This window comes from Fundulus heteroclitus, unplaced genomic scaffold, assembly GCF_011125445.2.
Source record: "Fundulus heteroclitus isolate FHET01 unplaced genomic scaffold, MU-UCD_Fhet_4.1 scaffold_43, whole genome shotgun sequence".
In the NCBI taxonomy this organism is placed as follows: domain Eukaryota; kingdom Metazoa; phylum Chordata; class Actinopteri; order Cyprinodontiformes; family Fundulidae; genus Fundulus; species Fundulus heteroclitus.
This window is the reverse complement of record NW_023396846.1, coordinates 1,090,164-1,110,491: the sequence shown is the minus strand read 5'-3', so window position 1 is coordinate 1,110,491 and position 20,328 is coordinate 1,090,164. Positions and strand designations below refer to the sequence as shown.

Sequence of the window (20,328 nt, the reverse complement as noted above, 5' to 3'; positions counted from 1 at the left end):
GTTAACTTGCGCATGGAAACTCACAGGACTAGACTCTTCAAGAACTTGCAAACTTGGTCTTGGAAAAAAGGCAAAACTCTCCAGTTTACTTGCATGTATCTTCGGCTGTGGGTTTGGCTGGCTGTTTGGCTGGCAGGCAGAGTGATCTGAGCAGAATCCAACTAAAGTTTGTTCTTCTTGATTTCAAACGAAATCAAGAAGAACAAACTGGCGCCCGCTGTCTTGTTTCAGGGGGTTAAATACTGTCAGGTTGATTTCAGGATTGCCAGCAGCTGCACCACAAAACCAGGAAGGAACCACCACTATGCCACGCCCACTTGCACTGCATAAGATCACAACACCCAGTCTGGTTCTACGGCGGTTCTGTTTGGTCTCAGTCTGTTGTTCAGATCTTTCATCTCAGAATATACTTTATATTAAAATATTTTTAATTTTGTAATATAATGATTTATGTTTTCATTTGACTTCATTCTCCTGACTTTTATCTTGTAAATAATAAAATGATTAAAAGAATCTAACCTGGCCCTATTACTCCAGCAAAGTCAGCTTCCTCTGCCTCTCACTGCTGTCTGACTGCATTCAACTGACACTGATATGAAGCAGAGAAGAAGAGCCAATCAGAGGAGGAGCAGCTGATCTTTTTCCAGCACTAATGATGTAAAGGATGATCAGAGTTGATGTGCAGATGAATGATTTGTGTTTCCTCTGCAGGTGAAGGTAGAAAGTGTGTGTGAGCTGATGTGGATGTGAATTCAGCAGCATGGATCAGTGTGAGGACAGAGAGGAGGGAGTCCCTCCCTCTAAAACCACTCTGTGTGGGGAAGCTGAGAGCCAGAGCCACGCTCAGAGGTGAGATCAGCATCTCTAAGTGTCCAGAGCCCTTTTCACACAGCGTTCTCACTATATCAGGCCAGAAGAGACCAAGTGGTCCTGAAGCTGCTACTGTTCCTCTTTGCTGCTTCATCCAGACTGAACAGAGCAGCTCAGCATGGTACCAGTGGGTTCTGACAAACAGCAAGTCAGTGTTGCAGAACCAGCTGAGTGACACCAGCCTGTTGCTTAGAGCTCTGGGTTCCAGCAGAACACATCTGGAAAAACTCACCAACTTCCAGAACATTTCCTGGATCTTGATGACCAACATGTGTTCAACATTATTCATCCTAGAAAGAAGGACGGCTGATCAGACATTTATGGAAGAATCTTTACATTTATTTTCTGTCTAAATACGACCCAGATCAACAGAACCAGCTGCTCCCTCCATGTATGTGTTAAAATAAGTTTTCTTCTCACAGGATTCCTAAGACACTGACAGAAACACATCAACCAGAACCAGAACCCAGCTGTGTGTCCTTTAAGAGCGACAGGTCAAAGGATGCCATCATTGACTTTAAATCTTCAGGACCTGCATCCTCAGAGAGGTGAGCGGTATCTAACTGCTGTAACTGTGGAAACTGAGTCAGTCTGAAATGTTTTTATTCCAACATGTGTTTAACGTGAGCTCAGCTCTTTTTCCCACATTTCTATGTTCATATGTGAAGCGGTGTGTGTTGGATGTTCTCCAGAACCACAGCAGTGAAAGTGGAAAGAATGGATGTTGTTGGAGGCGTCCTGGATGCTGCTACATCATGTTTAACAGCTCTGATCTGTTTGCTTTTGGGCCTCATTGATTAGTCGCCATCATTAAACACTTTTCTCTGCTTAAAGTCAAAGATTTAGTTTGGACTGGAGCTCACTCTGATTGGTTCTGTTCCATGTTAATGAGCTAACTGGACTGTTTAGTTCCTCTCCCATATTCATAGTCTGAAGAACCCTGTTTTGTTCCTGTTCACCACTAAAAGTCCCTGAACCTAATGCTTCTTTATTATAATACAAAAATCGAATTATTTCTTCATAATGAAGTAAATAGTATTTAAATATTTTTTTATTGAGTTTTGGAAAAATGAAGACTGTATTCCACATGGATTTCAGTAAAATTCTGGACAATGAACCTTTCCCTGGAAACTTTAATGTTGAACCTTCTCCTAAAATAATTGTTAAAGGGTTAATTTAAACATAAGGGAAAATACTGTGCCGGGCACCCCCCTTTGGTGCTCCCATGCAACAACACAACATCTGAGCGAGCGTAGGGAGGATCGGGGTCTTTTCCACACCCCCGTTGTCTGATTGCGGCACTGAGTCTGGAACCTGGAGGTGGCCACGGGGTCTGGGGTCTTGGCGGGGGGTTGATGTGGGGCCCGGGTGGCTTGCCAGGACTGGGGCTGACGCTTCTGCTCTCCCCAAAAAGGGGTGGGGGAGAGGCGTGGCTGGGGTAAGGTGGGGGAGGGAGTGGGTTTATTAGGTATTGAAGGGGTGAGGATGGGTTCTGGTTGGGTGTCCCGTACGGGTCATGTTGGCCTGGGCCGGGTGCGGGATCGGGGGTCGGGCACTGGCAGTTGGATAGTTGGATTGTGGTGCCCCCCCCCCCTCCCCTCCCCCTACTTGGGATTGTTGGATGTGAGTGATTATGTGGAAATGTGTGTATGGCCTCGTCCCTTTTTTTTTTTTTTAAAGTCTGTGTGTGCTGAGTGGGGCACTAGGGTGGGGTGGGGTGAATGAGATTTATTTATTCAATTTTTTTATTTATTTATTTTTGGCCAGGTTCGGGTACGAACCGCTCCCTCTCCCAAGAACATCTCAAGTCTCCGCTAGGTTACTTTCTTTTCTTAGGTATCACATTATACATGTCAGTTTAAATCATAATACAAATGATTTAGCAATGGTACCTGTTACTTTATGTCCGTTGGTTGTGCTGTTCTTTTTACATCTCTCTTTCCAGGTGATGAAACGGACGGAAGACGTTTTATCATTCTTTCCCTTTTATCTCTTCTTTCTTTCACCTCTTTCTTTTTTTTGTTTTACTCTCCTACTTTCCCATTGTAGTGTCCACATAATGTGAAATTATCCCTGCAGGAAACACAGTAAAACTATTTACATGCATAAATCATGCGGAGCACTATGGCGAAAGCTGTTTGCTCTACTTGTGAAAGTAAAATCTGTCGAACTCTATTTGGCATTAAGACATCAATTCTTATTGCCACATTGTTAGACAGGACACTGGGGAAAAAACAGAAAAAAATAAATAAAAATAAACTGACTGGTCTAAGTAACGTACATCAATCCAGGAGGAGTGAGGGTTTTAGAAATGAGCTATGGTGAATAAGATTAGCTCTGGAGAAACGGTGGATCAACACAGTTGGTCAACAGATGTCAGTCAAAGGAGGATGGCCTAGACGACCATCTTGGACTAAGGGCTTTTAAAATAGAAGTCTACGGTAGGAACTACATGACTTTGAAGTCAAAATTACGTTCTGATGGGGCCATGGTGACCAGTTACTAGTTCTCTGTAAATATTTTGTGTAAAAATCTCTAAACTGGACATAAAGAAAGGAGGCATGCTGACCAGCACAGCTCCACAGGGTCCAGAGCTTTCAGCATCTCAGGATGATTCAGATTTCTCTTTATTTGCCATTTGCAGGTTAAAAAATCAACATTGGAATAGAGATGCAAGTAGCTGAAGTGCAGAATTTGACATTTACACTGACAGAGGAATGGAAACCATAGTTACCCAATCTGATACGACAAGAGCACATAAACATTTTAAACAAATACTAAAACTGTGATAAATAAAATTAAACAAAGAGCCACAAGTGCTTTTATCATTCATCATAGAGTCTCTATGTTTAAAATCATCACAGCTTGAGGAAAGAAGCTTTTATTGTGGTGTGATGTCCCACATTTAATCGCTCCATAGCTTCTCCCAGAAGGGAGTAGTTCAAACAGCTCTCTGCCAGGATGCAGAGGGTCCTTAATGATGCTAAAGCCTGAGAGCAGACAGGATGATCCACTCCTGTTACCATGACAACAGGGAGCTTTTTAACTCCTTCACTGACCTCAGAGAAAGTGATGGACTCACCTTCCTCCAAGGACTCAGACTTTGCCTCCTCCATGGAAGACATGCTGACCAGACTGAGGAGATCCTTGGTGCGCTCCTTCCACCACCCAACAAAATCCAATCCTGGTCTGCAGTCCCCCCCAAACCAGACCCAGCCGGGATGGACCGTCCTGTCCCTTTTGTATTCATCAGTTTACAGTACTTCTTCAAGGCAAACTGAAGATCCACTAGTTTCTCCACATCCACCAGAATGCTTTCTGGGTAACCCGAGAGCAGGACAAGTTCAGCCCCTCTGCAGGACTTTGTTTCTGTCATGGTTGAGTTCTGGTTTGACTTAAATTTTTGTTAGTTTTCATTGTCATCGGTTATTTTCTGTCATCTTCACTTCACCTCCTCAGCAGTCAGTCACACCTGTTAACAATTTACCAGTCAATTAGCCAGACCCTTGTTCCACCTGTGAAGTGTTCTATTTAAACCTCCCTCTGCCTTCAGTTCTGCACTGGGCCATCTTCTGCTATCCACCACTCCATGCCAGTCCCTCTGTAAGTCTTTGTATTCTGCTGTTCGGTCATGGAGAAGATCTGCTCTTTGTCCAGGTGTCTCCTGAGAACTGATAACCTGTCAAGCTGCTCTGGTGAAGCTCTGCTCTGTGTCCTGGTGTCTCCTGATAACTGCTAACCTGACTAGCCGCCCAGAAGAAGTTCTGCTCAGAGTCCTGGTGTTACTATGAGGCCTGCTAGCCGAGCAGCACTTAGCGAGTATGGACTCTCTCTCTCCGGGCCGTCAGCTCCTGCCATCACCTACATCCCTGACCTTCTGCAGTCCTGAACCTCTGGTCTTCATCACTCACCACCCAGCATACTTCCTTCAATAAAAACTCAAACTTTTAGTCCCGTGTGTGCGTCCTGAGTTCATCGATAAACAAACCCTGACAGTTTCCAGAACCCAAGCTGTCCATGGAGGTGAGTCCAAACATCTAGCTGGTACCAGTTAACCTCCTACACCAGCTCTGGTTCCTGACCCACCAGTGAGATCAACCTCCAGGTCTCTAGATCCAGATTATGATCCAACAAATTATAACACCCAGCTCCTCGTCCTCAACTGTTACCCAACTCCTATAGAACCCGACCTCCCTGCAGATGGTGGCTGTTGTGCAATTATACACAGTTTAATGTTAATTAATGTTTATTAAATAACCCTCTGTCTGTTAAGTATTGTCTGGTGATGACCAGCTCTAAAGCTGATATCAAGACAATTGTTGAAAGGGATGAATTTGAGCACTAGCGATCATCTTTTAACAGCAAAACCTGCACACACATAGAATAAAGGAGTGACAACTTCTTTTCAAGTCCAAGAATTTAATAACAGAAATGAACATCCAGAGAACATCACTATGTAATGTTGTTTATCTGAATTAACACAATATTTTGATTAACAAATCCTCTCTACTAGGCTAGTGAAACATAACTAAACTACTAAGAAAAATTAACATAAAAAGAAACTAAGCTAAGGAACTATTTACATGCAAATCAAAAGACAAAACAAAAGTGGTTAGTCAAAATCAGAATAATTTAGTGAATACTGGTTCACTGCAGATCTGATTCCAAAAGAAAAAAAACATGGAATGGTGTTAAAAACATTTGGCATGTGTTTCAATCCATTCACAATGCAAAGCCCAAGTTAAACAAAACTGTCATGATCGTGGCACTCACGCTGGTTTGATTCATCACCCAACACACCTGGATAGCTCCACCTTTCTCTCATCACCACTCATCTTATTCACCTGCTCCTGTCACGTTATAATCTCCCTCCAAACCAGAGACGAGTGCCAGATCTTTTCAAGCCACTTGGTTAGACTAATTCTGTAATATTCTGGTTTCTGTTCTGGTTTTATTTTTGAGTTATTTTATTCTCCTGTTTTAGGTTCTCTGCTTGCTTTGAGTTTTTGTCCTGTCTAGGTTTTTATTTACTGTTAGTTTATCCTGTTTTGTCATCTGTTTTAGTCCTGGCTTTATTTTCTGTTTTAGGTTTTTACTTTTGAGTGATTTTGTTCTTAGTAGTTTGGTGTAGTTTCTGTCCACTTGTCCTGTCAGCTTTTTAGTTTTGGTTTCTGGTTTATTTCTTGTTTTGATCCTCTGCACTGATGTCTGGTCTAATTACCCACTCTGCACACCTGCCATACTCCACCCCTGTTGCAATCATCTCTGACCGGTTTCACCTGCTTCCTCCTCCATATAAACAGTTGAGACCAGACATCAGTGCCAGGTCTTCATGTTGAGTGTAGGTGAGTTCTTTTCTTGCAAGTTGTTATATTTTGCTTTTGGATTTTGAACCACCTTGTCTCCAGAAATCTGTGCCATCCTGTTCCTGTCCTGCCTGCCCTGTTAGTCTGTTTATTTTTGTGAGGTCTTTTTGGTTTTTGCCTCACTCTTAGTTTTGTTAATAAAGAACCTGATCTAAACCTCTGCTGGTCTGGCTGAATTCTGGGTCCGCTTCCTCTGATTCATTACAGTAAGACCTGGCCCAAAATTTTCGGATCCATCGCCAGACCACCACGTTTTTCTTTTGCTTTTTTCCTGATTTAATAATTTTTTTTCTCAAGATGAGCTGGCTGCAATCCCGGAGCTCTGTTGAAATCCAGGGGGCATCTTTTGAGGGCTCCAGATTAGTGCTCTGCCCCCCCGGATATGGTCCAGGACGCCACCTCCAAGGGCGGAGCGCATTGCCGCAGCCGTCCCGCCGCCGCAGACGTCGTCGAGCGGTTGAAGCCTCTGCTTCTGTCCCTGAGGGTCCGCCGCCAGCAGGCGACGTAGAGACCCAGGAGCTTTCGCCGCTAGTGGGCGACGTGGAGGTCCAGGAGGATCCACCATCAGTGGATGACGAGGAGGAATATCTGACCCTGGAGAATAAATCAAGGACGTTTGCTCCCATCATTAAGCGTCTCAGGGAGGCTTTATTTTTGCATTATTCAGAGGAGCTGGAGAAAAAATTAAAAGAGGTTGAGAGACATTATAGGTCAGCCCTCCAGGCTTTCTACTGCCGACCTAAACCGGTCTCCGGGGGTCCGGCCGACGCCTCGGCTCCTGAGTCTGTCGCCGAGGGTCCGGCCGACACCTCGGCTCCTGAGTCTGTCTCCGAGGGTCCGGCCGACGCCTCGGTCCCTGAATCTGTCTCCGAGGGTCCGGCCGACGCCTCGGTCCCTGAATCTGTCTCCGAGGGTCCGGCCGACGCCTCGCTCCCTGAATCTGTCTCCGAGGGTCCGGCTGACGCCTCGGTCCCTGAATCTGTCTCCGAGGGTCCGGCCGACGCCTCGGTCCCTGAGTCTGTCTCCGAGGGTCCGGCCGACGCCTCGGTCCCTGAATCTGTCTCCGAGGGTCCGGCCGACGCCTCGGTCCCTGAATCTGTCTCCGAGGGTCCGGCCGACGCCTAGGTCCCTGAATCTGTCTCCGAGGGTCCGGCCGACGCCTCGGCTCCCGTCAAGCCCAAGTCCCAGGAGGGGGTCCAGCAGGACCTGCTGCCGCAGACGTCCGACGTGGGAACCCAGAGGGGTCCGTCGCAGACGTCCGACGTGGGAACCCAGAGGGGTCCGTCGCAGACGTCCGACGTGGGAACCCAGAGGGGTCTGTCGCAGATGTGTGACGTGGCAACGCAGAGGGGTCCATCGTTGACCTGTGAAGAGGAGACTCAGGTGGATCCTTCGCTCTTCGGGCACCCCGGGCCTCAGAAGAGGATTCAACAACCTTGGTCCCCTGGAGACTTTGAGCCTTTTGGAGTTGGATGTAAGCCTAGACCCCTTATTACCCTCATGGACAGCCAACTTTGGGAGAGACTTTATTGGTTGTCACTTTCTGAGACCCTCCAGAGGTTGATTTTAAGACTTTTTGTTGCTAAGGGTCTGACTTTCACTCCAGCCTCATCCACAGCCTGCAGTCAGGCCTCATCCACAGCCTGCAGTCAGGCCTCATCCACAGCCTGCAGTCAGGCCTCATCCACAGCCTGCAGTCAGGCCTCATCCACTGCCTGCAGTCAGGCCTCATCCACAGCCTGCAGTCAGGCCTCATCCTTAGCTCCTGAAGCCTGTAGCCCGGGGCCTCCTAAAGCCTGTAGCCCGGGGCCTCCTGAAGCCTGTAGCCCGGGGCCTCCTGAAGCCTGTAGCCCGGGGCCTCCTGAAGCCATTAGCCAGGCTCCCTCTTTAGTCGCCTGTAGCCAGGCTCCCTCTTTAGTCGCCTGTAGCCAGGCTCCCGCACCAGTCGCCTGGCTACAGGCGACTGGTGCGGGAGAACCGGTCACGCCGGGGCCGTCCACCGGAGAACCGGTCACGCCGGGGCCGTCCGCCAGAGAACCTGTCACGTCTGGGCCGTCCGCCGGAGAACCTGTCACGTCTGGGCCGTCCGCCGGAGAACCTGTCACGTCTGGGCCGTCCGCCGGAGAACCTGTCACGTCTGGGCCGTCCGCCGGAGAACCTGTCACGTCGGGGCCGTCCGCCGGGACGACCTCCGGAGAACCTGTCACGTCGGGGCCGTCCGCCGGGACGACCTCCGGAGAACCTGTCACGTCGGGGCCGTCCGCCGGGACGACCGCCGGAGAACCTGTCACGTCGGGGCCGTCCGCCGGGACGACCGCCGGAGAACCTGTCACGTCGGAGCCGTCCGCCGGGACGACCGCCGGAGATCTTGTCTCGCCGGGACCGTCCTCCGGGACGACCGCCGGACACACGGCCACTTACACTGTTTGGACTCTTTATTTTTGGGATTCGCCCTTTTAGGGTTGTTTTCTGTTTTTTGGACCGTATTACATATTGTTTTTTTCTTCAGACTCTGGCCCTCCAACCTTTAGCCCCCTCCACCCACCCGGTTTGACTAAGTTTCATGTTTTCTTTGGACTCCCGTAGACTTCGGAGGGCGTCTAGCCCGGGGCCTCCTGAAGCCATTAGCCAGGCTCCCTCTTTAGTCGCCTGTAGCCAGGCTCCCTCTTTAGTCGCCTGTAGCCAGGCTCCCTCTTTAGTCGCCTGTAGCCAGGCTCCCGCACCAGTCGCCTGGCTACAGGCGACTGGTGCGGGAGAACCGGTCACGCCGGGGCCGTCCGCCAGAGAACCTGTCACGTCTGGGCCGTCCGCCGGAGAACCTGTCACGTCTGGGCCGTCCGCCGGAGAACCTGTCACGTCTGGGCCGTCCGCCGGAGAACCTGTCACGTCTGGGCCGTCCGCCGGAGAACCTGTCACGTCTGGGCCGTCCGCCGGAGAACCTGTCACGTCTGGGCCGTCCGCCGGAGAACCTGTCACGTCGGGGCCGTCCGCCGGGACGACCTCCGGAGAACCTGTCACGTCGGGGCCGTCCGCCGGGACGACCTCCGGAGAACCTGTCACGTCGGGGCCGTCCGCCGGGACGACCGCCGGAGAACCTGTCACGTCGGAGCCGTCCGCCGGGACGACCGCCGGAGATCTTGTCTCGCCGGGACCGTCCTCCGGGACGACCGCCGGACACACGGCCACTTACACTGTTTGGACTCTTTATTTTTGGGATTCGCCCTTTTAGGGTTGTTTTCTGTTTTTTGGACCGTATTACATATTGTTTTTTTCTTCAGACTCTGGCCCTCCAACCTTTAGCCCCCTCCACCCACCCGGTTTGACTAAGTTTCATGTTTTCTTTGGACTCCCGTAGACTTCGGAGGGCGTCTAGAATCCGCCCTTGAGGGGGGGGGGGCTCTGTAATATTCTGGTTTCTGTTCTGGTTTTATTTTTGAGTTATTTTATTCTCCTGTTTTAGGTTCTCTGCTTGCTTTGAGTTTTTGTCCTGTCTAGGTTTTTATTTACTGTTAGTTTATCCTGTTTTGTCATCTGTTTTAGTCCTGGCTTTATTTTCTGTTTTAGGTTTTTACTTTTGAGTGATTTTGTTCTTAGTAGTTTGGTGTAGTTTCTGTCCACTTGTCCTGTCAGCTTTTTAGCTTTGGTTTCTGGTTTATTTCTTGTTTTGATCCTCTGCACTGATGTCTAGTCTAATTACCCACTCTGCACACCTGCCATACTCCACCCCTGTTGCAATCATCTCTGACCGGTTTCACCTGCTTCCTCCTCCATAAAAACAGTTGAGACCAGACATCAGTGCCAGGTCTTCATGTTGAGTGTAGGTGAGTTCTTTTCTTGCAAGTTGTTATATTTTGCTTTTGGATTTTGAACCACCTTGTCTCCGAAATCTGTGCCATCCTGTTCCTGTCCTGCCTGCCCTGTTAGTCTGTTTATTTTTGTGAGGTCTTTTTGGTTTTTGCCTCACTCTTAGTTTTGTTAATAAAGAACCTGATCTAAACCTCTGCTGGTCTGGCTGAATTCTGGGTCCGCTTCCTCTGATTCATTACAAATCCAGCGTATTTTCTTGGGAACCTGACTGTCTGTTTCCTGACCCGATCTGTTTTCCTGTTTTCTGAGCCTGCCTGACCCCTGCTTGTTTTGCCTAGTCTATCTGTGTACCGACCTGGAACTGAACCTCAACCTCGCCTTGGATTTTCCCTCGGACCTTCCCCAGACCTCTGACCTGGATCTGACCCTGGACTGGACATCGAAACACGAGAACTGGACATCCGCTCTGAACCCTCTGCCCGTGGTCCCTAACGGATCCGAACATCGGCTCGCCCCTCGAGCAACCAGTGGTTGCCAAGTCCAGCAAGGGATTCTCCCCCGATCTGAACGGCCATCTTCGGCAGGTCCGTCTACCCACGGTAGCCGGCGCTCTTTTGTTTCCTCCCATCTCCCGCATTCAAAGAGACCTCCCGGCCAAGGACGCTGAGGACCTTCCCACAGCACGCAGCTGTTTTTTCTGTTAAATAAACAAAACAAAGCACCTTCTGTCTGGTTGAATTCCGGGTCCTTCTGCTGGGTTCGTGACAAAAACATTATTTGATGAACTTTTTTTTGTTTAAGTTAAAGAACCAAAGTTCACCTTAAAGAATGTGAATCGTGGTTAAATTAGCTTAACTAATTCAGAACAACATTTGACATGTGTTTCAACCCATTCACAATGCAAAGCACATGTTAACCAGAACATTATTTTGAGAAAATAACATTGTGGTTACTGATTTGCCCAGTAAAATCATTTATACCTTATGGCCGAGTTTGTTAATGCGATTCTCCTTCTAGGCATTTGGGGTCACTGTAGCAAATCGGTGGCTGAAAGGTTACAGCATAAAGTTATCAAAATTGCCTTTACCAACATTAATATTTGATATTAAAGCGGGATAATGCTCATAGCACCATAGAAGGATGGCGGAGCAGCTACCTGTTTGCCCTTTGTTATAAAGCATTATATGTCCAAAAAATAAACTTCTTAATCAATCATTTAATCTGGATGGCATTAACTTGGCCTCTGGTAATAAAGTAAAAAATGTTGGTGCTGTTTTCGACCAAGACATGTCATTTAAATCCCATATTAAACAGGTTTCCTTTTTGGAATATCCCCAAAATTAGAAACATTCTGTCCAGGAGCAATGCTAAAAAACTAGTCCATGCATTTGTTACTTCAAGGCTGGACTATTGTAATTCTTTACTATCAGGAAGTCCACAAAATGCAGTTCAAAATCTTCAGCTGATCCAAAATGCTGCAGCAAGAGTTCTGATGAAAATCAACAAGAGGGATCATATTTCTCCAATTTTAGCTTCCCTTCATTGGCTTCCTGTTAAATCAAGAATAGATTTTAAAATTCTTCTTCTTTTTTTTTTTTCCCAGTGTCCTGTCTTGCAATATGGCAATAGGAATTGATGTCTCAATGCCAGATAGAGCTCGACAGATTTTGCTTTTACAAGTGGAGCGTACAGCTTTCGCCATAGTGCTCCACTTGATTTATGCTTGTAAATAGCTTTATTATGATTCCTGCAAGGAGAATTTCAAATTATATGGACATGACAATGGGAGAGTAAAGGAAGAACAAAAAGTGAAAGAAAAGGAAAAAAAAAAGAGTAGAGGTGAAAGAAAGAGGAGATAAAAGGGAGAGAATGATAAAACCTTCTTTGTCTGCTCCATCATCTGGAAAGAGACACAAAAAGAACAGCACAACCAACAGAGATAAAGCAACAGATACACTCGAATAACACCTAGATGCCATTGCTAAATCATATGTATTATTATGTAAGCTGACATGTGTAATGTGATATTTGAAAAAAGAAAGTGAAAGAACATAAATAAATAAATAAATTATAAGATTACTGTATATAAGTGAACACTTAATACCTGGGACCCAGCACCTGTGGGAGATGTGAGAGTACACTAGTTTAGGTGAAAATTATCCAGAAATAGCTTGATAGTGATTGTGGAGAACCAAAGACCCACCTTCCCCGAGCACAGAGGCAGGTGTCAGGGCACCCGTAACCCCGGACTCCCAAAGGGGCCCCCAAAGCAGGTCGCCCAGGAGGGGCCGACACAGGATATCCGCAGCCCCCCCCCAAGGAAGGAGCAGAGATGACCCCGAGGAAATCCCCCAGCCACCGCAATGCCGACGCCCTCAAGAGCCGCGGGGACGAGCCCGTGGGCTCCGCCGGCAGCTAGCCCCGCTGAAGTGGTCCCGGCCATGGGCCCTGAGGGCCAAAGGCCCCAGGGGCGCCACGCCCCCGCGACGGGGGCCCCAGCCGCCCACCGGGGGGCCAGGCCCCGCGAAGAGGCCGCCGGGAGTGAGTGGGCCGGCGCACGCCCGGGAACCCGCCCCAAACCCGAAGCCAACCAATGCGCCAGAGGGCCAAGGCGCCCGCCAACGAAGTGTAGGAGGGCAGGAGGACGTGGGGGGATGGGCTCCGCACCTAGCGGAGGCTTGAGATGTTCTTGGGAGAGGGAGCGGACCACACCCATACCTGGAAAAAAAAAAAAAAAAAGAAAAAAGGAAAACTCATTCACACCATCCCTCCCTTGTGCCCCACTCACCACACACACAAAAAAAAAAAAAAGACGCTGTACACACATTCCCACATAACACTCACATCCACCACTGACAAGAGGGGGGGGGTCACCCCAAATCGACTATACGGATGCTTGTGCCCGACCCCCGGCCCCCGGACCAGACGCCCCCCGGACCGGGCCCCCCCAAGAGGGCGGGCCAACACGACCCGCACGAGCCACCCGGCCAGAGCCCCCCCCTCCCCCTTAATACCTAATAAACCCCCTCCTTCCCCCACTTAACCCTTGCCATCCCTGCCCCCTGCCCCTCCTGGGGGGAGCGGAGGCATCAGCCCCAGACCTGGCAAGCCGCTGACTACACACCGCAGCCCCCCGCCAAGACCCCGGACACAGTGGCCCGCACCTCCTCCAGGCCCCAGACTCCTTGCCGCCATCGGAGAACGGGGGTGTGCAGAAGACCCCGATCCTCCCTACGCCCGCTCAGATGTTGTGTTGTTGCATGTTGTTCTCAAGTGCGTTTAAAAAAACTGGGAGCGGCGAAGGGGATGCACGGCACAGCCCACCCCCCTTCCGGAAGGAAGCTGTTGCCAGCGCACCCCCTCCGGACGACTGCCCAGAACCCTCAATGTCTAAGTGGGAGAGGAGGTGAAGGGAGCCGTCCGAGGTGAGGCTCACACAACATAAGCCCCCCCCCCCCCCCCAGACGTCATCCCCCCACCCCCCCCTACCATGGCCTATATGAGTGTGCGATGTGAAAAATGTTTGAAGTGAAAGTGTCTAAGATGCATGATAAAATTGGGGAGAGGGGCGTCACCAGAAAGTGGCCACCTCCAGTAACGCCCCCTCCCCCAGGACCTACATGTGTGGCGACGTGATGGAGCAGGCAGAGGGAGGAGTCCGGGGATGGGGAGCAAATGACTGGGAAGCCAACCCAGGGAACCAGCTCCCCTACTGACTCCAATAGGCACCCCCGCTCCCCGAAAGCCCCACCCAGAGAAGGGGGCCTCGCCAGCGGCACCACCGTAGCCCGGGGGCCAGGGAGAGGCCGCAGGGCCCGCCAGCCAACCACCCACCAGGACCAACACCTCAACCCCCCCAGCCCACCCACCAAGCCTACTGCCCCCCCCCCCCCCCAAAAAAACCTAACTAACTAACTAAATAAATAAATAAATAAATAATAATAATAATAATAATAATAAATAAGAGGGGGGGACCCTGGCCAGCCGGCCCGCACGGGCCACCCCAAACCCCACCCCCCAGTTGAAACCCGCCCCGGAAGACGACACGGACCAGGACCGGGACAGGGGGCCGGACCCCAGACCCCTAGACCCACCCCGGCCCCACCCAGCGGCAGCCCAGCTACCAGGTCAGTAACCCACGTCCGTCAAGACGCAGCTCCCAAAGAGCGCCGCAAGCGGCCGCTGTGGGCCACCCGTAGGCCTCCCAAGCTCCTCCCAGATGGGGGCAACAGACCCCGGAGCCGGATCCACCAGGCGCCCTACTCCAAGTGCCCCCAGGGCCCCAGGAACCCCTCCATCCAGCCACTGCGCCCTGCAGGAAGTAACCCACCGCCCCCTATTCCACTAAGTGATGGTGTTGATCAAAGGAGCCCAAAGAGACCAATCAGATGTGGAAGCAGATGCTGTCTCTAGATTAATATGATCCAACAAAAGATCTCTATACTGATTGATACTGAGATTTTGTTTACTTTTCCAATTCATGAGGATAGTTTTCTTTGCGATACATAAAGCAGTAAAAACCATGTAAACTATTTCTTTTTTCAAAGGATTTTCCTCAAAATTACCGAGCAGGCAAACTGATGGGGAAGGTGTAATTTTACAGCTCAAGCACTTTGATAAGTCCTTACATATCTGTGTCCAGAACCTCTGGACTGGTGTGCATAACCATAACGCATGAAAATAATTATCAGGATGATTGCCTATGCAGTGTGGGCAGATATTAGATTGTGCCAGACCCATCTTGAATAATCGTTGTCCTGTGTAGTGTACTCTGTGAAGGATTTTGTATTGTATTAGTTGTAAGTTGGTGTTTCTAGTCAATTTGAAAGTACTTAGACATACATGAGCCCAGAAGTTTTGTTCAAAGTTGACTGATAGATCCTCTTCCCATTTCATAATAGGAATAGATATTGAATCATCTATTTTAGTCAGTGTCCTGTATGATTTAGACAGTAGTTTGGGGGGGGTTAAATCTAGGAATTCTAATATATTACTTGGAATTTGTAAACCACCTTTAATATGCTTAAATTTTTTTCTAATTATAGATTTAAGTTGTTCATATTCCAAAAATTTATTTTTACTAATGCCATATTGCATATTTAGTTTGGAAAAATTTATGAACTCGGTTCCATCAAGTAAGTGTTCCAGATATTCAATACCTTTATTCTTCCAGTATGTAAAGTTTATCATATTATTATTTTGTAGGATGTCAGGGTTGTTCCAGATGGGTGTACGACTGCATGGGATAAGTGACGACTTTGTCATTTTAAGAAACTCCCACCATGCTGTCAGAGTAGAGCTGATATTGATATTTTTAAAGCATGTATGCCGTTTTATATTTGAGCTAATAAACGGCAAATCTGAAATCATGATATTATTGCATATTTTCTGTTCTATATCTATCCAGGGCTCGTCTAAAGGATTATGCTTTATGGAAGTTAGGCAGATCTAGTCCCCCTCTGTCTTTAGTTTTCTGTAGCGTCTTTAAGCTGATACGGGGCGGTTTATCTTTCCAAAGAAACTTAGAAATTGAAGAGTCTAGAGATTTAAACCAGTCAGATGATGGTTTATTGGGGATCATTGAAAATAAGTAATTAATTCTAGGTAAGACCATCATTTTAATCGAAGCTACCCTACCCATGAGTGAAATTGGAAGCGATTTCCATCTATCCAGGTCATCTTCTATCTTTTTTAAAAGTGGGATGTGATTAGATTTTACTAAATTCGCAAGTTTAGACGACACAGTGATACCCAAATATGTGATGTTTCCTGAGCGCAAATGTAAATCTAGGGGGTTTTGGAAAGAGCAATTAATTGGCAGTACTGTAGATGTTGACCAGTTTATAGAGTAATCAGAAACCTTTGAGAAGGATTCTAGTAATCTAATTACTTGAGAAAGGGAAGAGTTTGAGTGCTGAAGATAGAGTAATACATCATCAGCATAAAGACTAATCTTATGCTCTATATTCATGCATTTTATACCTTTAATAACCTTTGTTTGTCTAATTGTTGCTGCTAGAGGTTCAATAAAAATGGTAAAAAGTGAGGGGGAAAGTGGGCATCCTTGCCTAGTGCCCCTCTGGAGACAAAAGCTGGAAGATGTTTGATTATTTGTCCTGACACAGGCTGTAGGAGAGCTGTATAAAATTTTTAACCAATTTATAAAAAAATTGCCAAAACCAAATTTATGCAGAGTAGCGAATAAAAAATTCCAATTTACTCTATCAAATGCTTTTTCTGCATCTAAAGACATAATAATAGTTTTATTATTTGTACTGTAGGAAAAATCTATTAAATTAAGTAATCTGCGTGTATTTGTGGATGACTGCCTTCCTCTGATAAAGCCAGTTTGGTCTGGGTGGATTATGAAAGGAGTGACTTTATCTAATCGTTTTGCAAAAGCTTTACATATTATTTTAATATCCACGTTGATTAAGGATATGGGACGATAGCTGGTGGGCAACATAGGATCTTTGCCTGGCTTAAGCAGAAGACTGATGGTGGCAGAGTTCATATTAGCTGGAAATCGACCATTTTCCTGAATTTCTTGCAACATTCTATGAAACGTTGGTGCCAGAATACTCCAGAACTCCTTATAAAACTCAGTAGGGAATCCATCTGGACCTGGAGCCTTTTTATTGGGCATGATTGTTAAAGCTTCCTGAACTTCAACTGTTGTCAGCGGTGAGTCCAGTGTCGTTCTTTGGTTATCTGATAGTTTAGGAAGTGTAATTTTATCCAGAAACTGCTTGATGACATTGTCTGATGGATTTATCTGTGATGTGTATAAAGTTTTGTAGAAATCACGGAAGGTGTTGTTTATACAATCTGGATCATGTAATGTATTCCCATTGGAATCTGTAACTGCAAATATAGTCGTTTTCTCTTTATTTATTTTTAGCTGATTAGCTAAGAAGCTTCCTGACTTATTGCCATGTTCAAAATTTTCTAATCGAAGTTTTTCTATTAGAAATTTGTTTTGCTTTTCAATATACTGGTTTAATTCTAGTTTTATTTTACGGATTTTACCCAACTTTCCCTCTTCCAGGGAAGTTTCTAGTAACTTAAGTTTTTCTTCTAATTCCTGAATCTTCTTGTTTTCTAACTTCTTTTTGTGAGATGAGAATGAAATTATTTTGCCTCTCATCACTGCTTTCCCTGCTTCCCAAAGTATAGAAGCTGAAGTGCCTGGCAGATCATTGTGTTCTAAGTATGAAGCCCACTCTTATTTGAAAAAATTATTAAATTCTTCATCTTTAAGCAGTGATGTATTAAATCTCCAGCTCTTGTTTTGTGGGGTTATTTTTTTATTTGTTAGGGTTAAAGTAACAGGAGCATGATCACTAATAGCGATAGGATGAATTACAGCATCTGAAACGTCCGACAGCAGCGAGCTGCTGATTAAGAAGTAGTCCATTTGAAAAAAAAGTAAATTGCTTACTATTAGGATGAAGAGAACGCCATGCATCGCAAAGACCAAAATCACTCATGTATTGTTTGACTATATTTAATGACTGCCAACTACGCTGAGACCCTGTTGTATTCAGCCTGTCTATTTCCTCATTTAGACCAAAGTTGAGGTCACCCCCAATAATTAGAGAACAATCCCCGTGTTTTGAAAGTGCATGGAAGAGTTTGTGGAAGAATGAGGGTTCATCAACATTTGGACCATATACACTAACAATACATAACTTCTGGTCATGAATAGATATTTTAATTATTATGAATCTACCTTCATGGTCAATAATTTTGTCTAATATTTTAAAACTAACGTTTTTGTGGATTAAAATTGCTACTCCTCTCTGTCTAGAGTTATAGCAGGCAGCAAACACATTGGGGAACTCAGGTGAGTTAAGATCACTTACAGTTGTATCTGATTTATGGGTTTCTTGCAATAAGACAACATCTGCCTTTAATCTTGTAAGCTGGTTAGAGATCTTTAGCTGTTTTTCCCTGGTGCCTAATCCATGCACATTCCGTGACACAAACTTTACATTCATCATAGGTGAAAGTGAGAAGTTGAAAAGTGCATGTCCTCATAAGAATAGTTATACAAAGACCCAGGTAGCATCAACTGACGTGCTTGTGATTTCCTGGTCAGCAGGAAAGGAGCAGATGAATAATATAAAGAAAGACAGAGAATTAAGAAAGTGCAAAGAGTGAGAAAAGATGAGAGAGAAATAACCATCACCCATGCCGCGTGTATCCAACCGTGACTAACCACCATACCGTGCCAGCGTGCTTTTGAGCTGTGCATTTATTTCTTTTACCACCGTGTTCCGAACACATTTTTTTTTTCCAAGCGTGACAAGCTATAAATCCACCCTTTGTGCATCTAATAAAGCCAAGGAGTGATCTTCTGATCCCTGAACAACTGACCATTGATATAAAGTTTGTCAACTACAACGTTAGCTCTGACGCCATCATTAATGTATTTTTTCCTGATTGGAAATAACACTCGCCTACGGTCTAGGATTTCCTTGGGAAACTGGTCATTAACACTGAAATCCGTTCCTCTCAATTCGCGGCCATAGCTTTTAACAAACACTTTTTGTTTATAATGCTCAAATTTGGCTACAATCGGACGAGGGCGGATTTTATCGGGTTTCTTACCTCCGAGCCGGTGTACGCGATGAAAGGTGATGTTTTTTACCTGATCCGCCGGTATTTTCAGCTTCTGCTGGAGAAACTCACGTATAGCAAACTCAGGGTCTTCCTCCTGCCGCTCCGGGATGCCTGCAAAGACGAGGTTGTCTCTCATACTTCGCGACTGTATGTCCAGAATGGATTCTTTCATCTTCTTATTTTCGCCGGTCAGCCGCGTCAACCCCTCGGTGAGCTCCGTGACTTTCACCCTCAGCGCGTCATTTTCCGCGGCAACAGAAGCTAGCTGGGCTTGGCTAAATTCGACCGCTTCTCTTAAAGCCTGGAACTCTTTGTGGAGCACCTCTACCAAGGCGAGGCGAGCGTCCAGGCTGGTAAGCTTTTTGTCGATGGATTCCAGGACGTCGCTGTAGCTCCTGTCGGGGGACAAAGTGGAAGTTGAGGCACCGGTGGAGCTAGACCGGGTTCGTTTGAGTGAAGGTGTGTTTGTGGCTGCGGGATTTTTTTTCTTCCCCATCACGATGTTGTCAAAACACTCGTCCAGGTAGCTCTCCAGGCTCGTCAAGGTCTCTTCTTCCAGTTTGTTCCCTCAGTGTATGCCGCCATTTTACTTACGCACAGCTCACAGCTCTCGCGAGATCTCAGCCGCTCATCTCTCTCAGCCGCTCCCCTTCTTCTAACATATAATCAAGCTCCATCATATATCAGAGCTCTGATTACCCCGTATGTTCCTAACAGAGCACTTCGCTCTCAGACTGCAGGTCTGCTGGTGGTTCCTAGAGTCTCTAAAAGTAGAATGGGAGGCAGATCCTTTAGCTATCAGGCTCCTCTCCTGTGGAACCAACTCCCAGTTTTGGTCCGTGAGGCAAACACCCTGTCTACTTTTAAGACTAATCTTAAAACTTTCCTTTTTGAAAAAAGCTTATAGTTAGAGTGGCTCATGTTACCCTGAGCTACCTCTATAGTTATGCTGCTATAGAATTAGGCTACTGGAGGACACCAGGGTCTATATTTCTCTACTGAGTTCTACTGTTCTCCAGTTTTGCATTGCATTACATTGAAATGACTGTCGTCATTTCAGCTTTTAACTTTCTGTTCTCTCTCTTTTTCTTCATAGTAGGTACACCTGGTCTGACGTTCTGTTAGCTGTGGCATCATCCAGAGAAGACAGATCACCTGCTACTACCATCTAATGTAGAACAGTTTACTGGATCAATGTGTGCTTCTGTGCTTTTTTGTCTCTCTTGTTGTGTCTCTGCTCTGTCTTCTGTAACCCCAGTCAGTCGAGGCAGATGACCGTTCATGCTGACCCCGGTTTTTGTTGGAGGTTTTTCCTTCCCGCTAATGGGTGGTTTTTCTTTCCACTGTCGCTTCTTGCTTGCTCTGTATGAGGGATTGCTGCAAAGCCATGGACAATGCAGACGACTTTCCCTGTAGCTCTACACTTTTTCGGGAGTGAATTCTGCTTGTTGGGACTTTGAAGCAATCAACTGGTTCCCTTATATAGGAATTTTTTTACCAATCTGTATCATATGATTGATTTTGACTTTGTAAAGTGCCTTGAGATGACATGTTTCATGAATTGGCGCTATATAAATAAAATTGAATTGAAATGAATTGAGTTACAGACATTTCCCAATAAACCTTTTTACTTCACCCTCAGCTCTCTGTCCAAACCTGT

General features: G+C 46.7%; 1 protein-coding gene across 1 annotated transcript in view; it reads left to right on the top strand.

Moving 5' to 3' along the window:
• Positions 1–760: 760 nt before the first annotated feature.
• LOC118560415 (NACHT, LRR and PYD domains-containing protein 3-like) overlaps positions 761–20,328 on the top strand; it is a 123,510-nt gene continuing 103,942 nt past the window's right edge. The window contains exons 1-2 of the mRNA XM_036131401.1: positions 761–849; positions 1,293–1,418. Coding sequence (XP_035987294.1) covers positions 761–849; positions 1,293–1,418 — 215 coding nt within the window. The remainder of the gene's footprint in view (positions 850–1,292; positions 1,419–20,328) is intronic.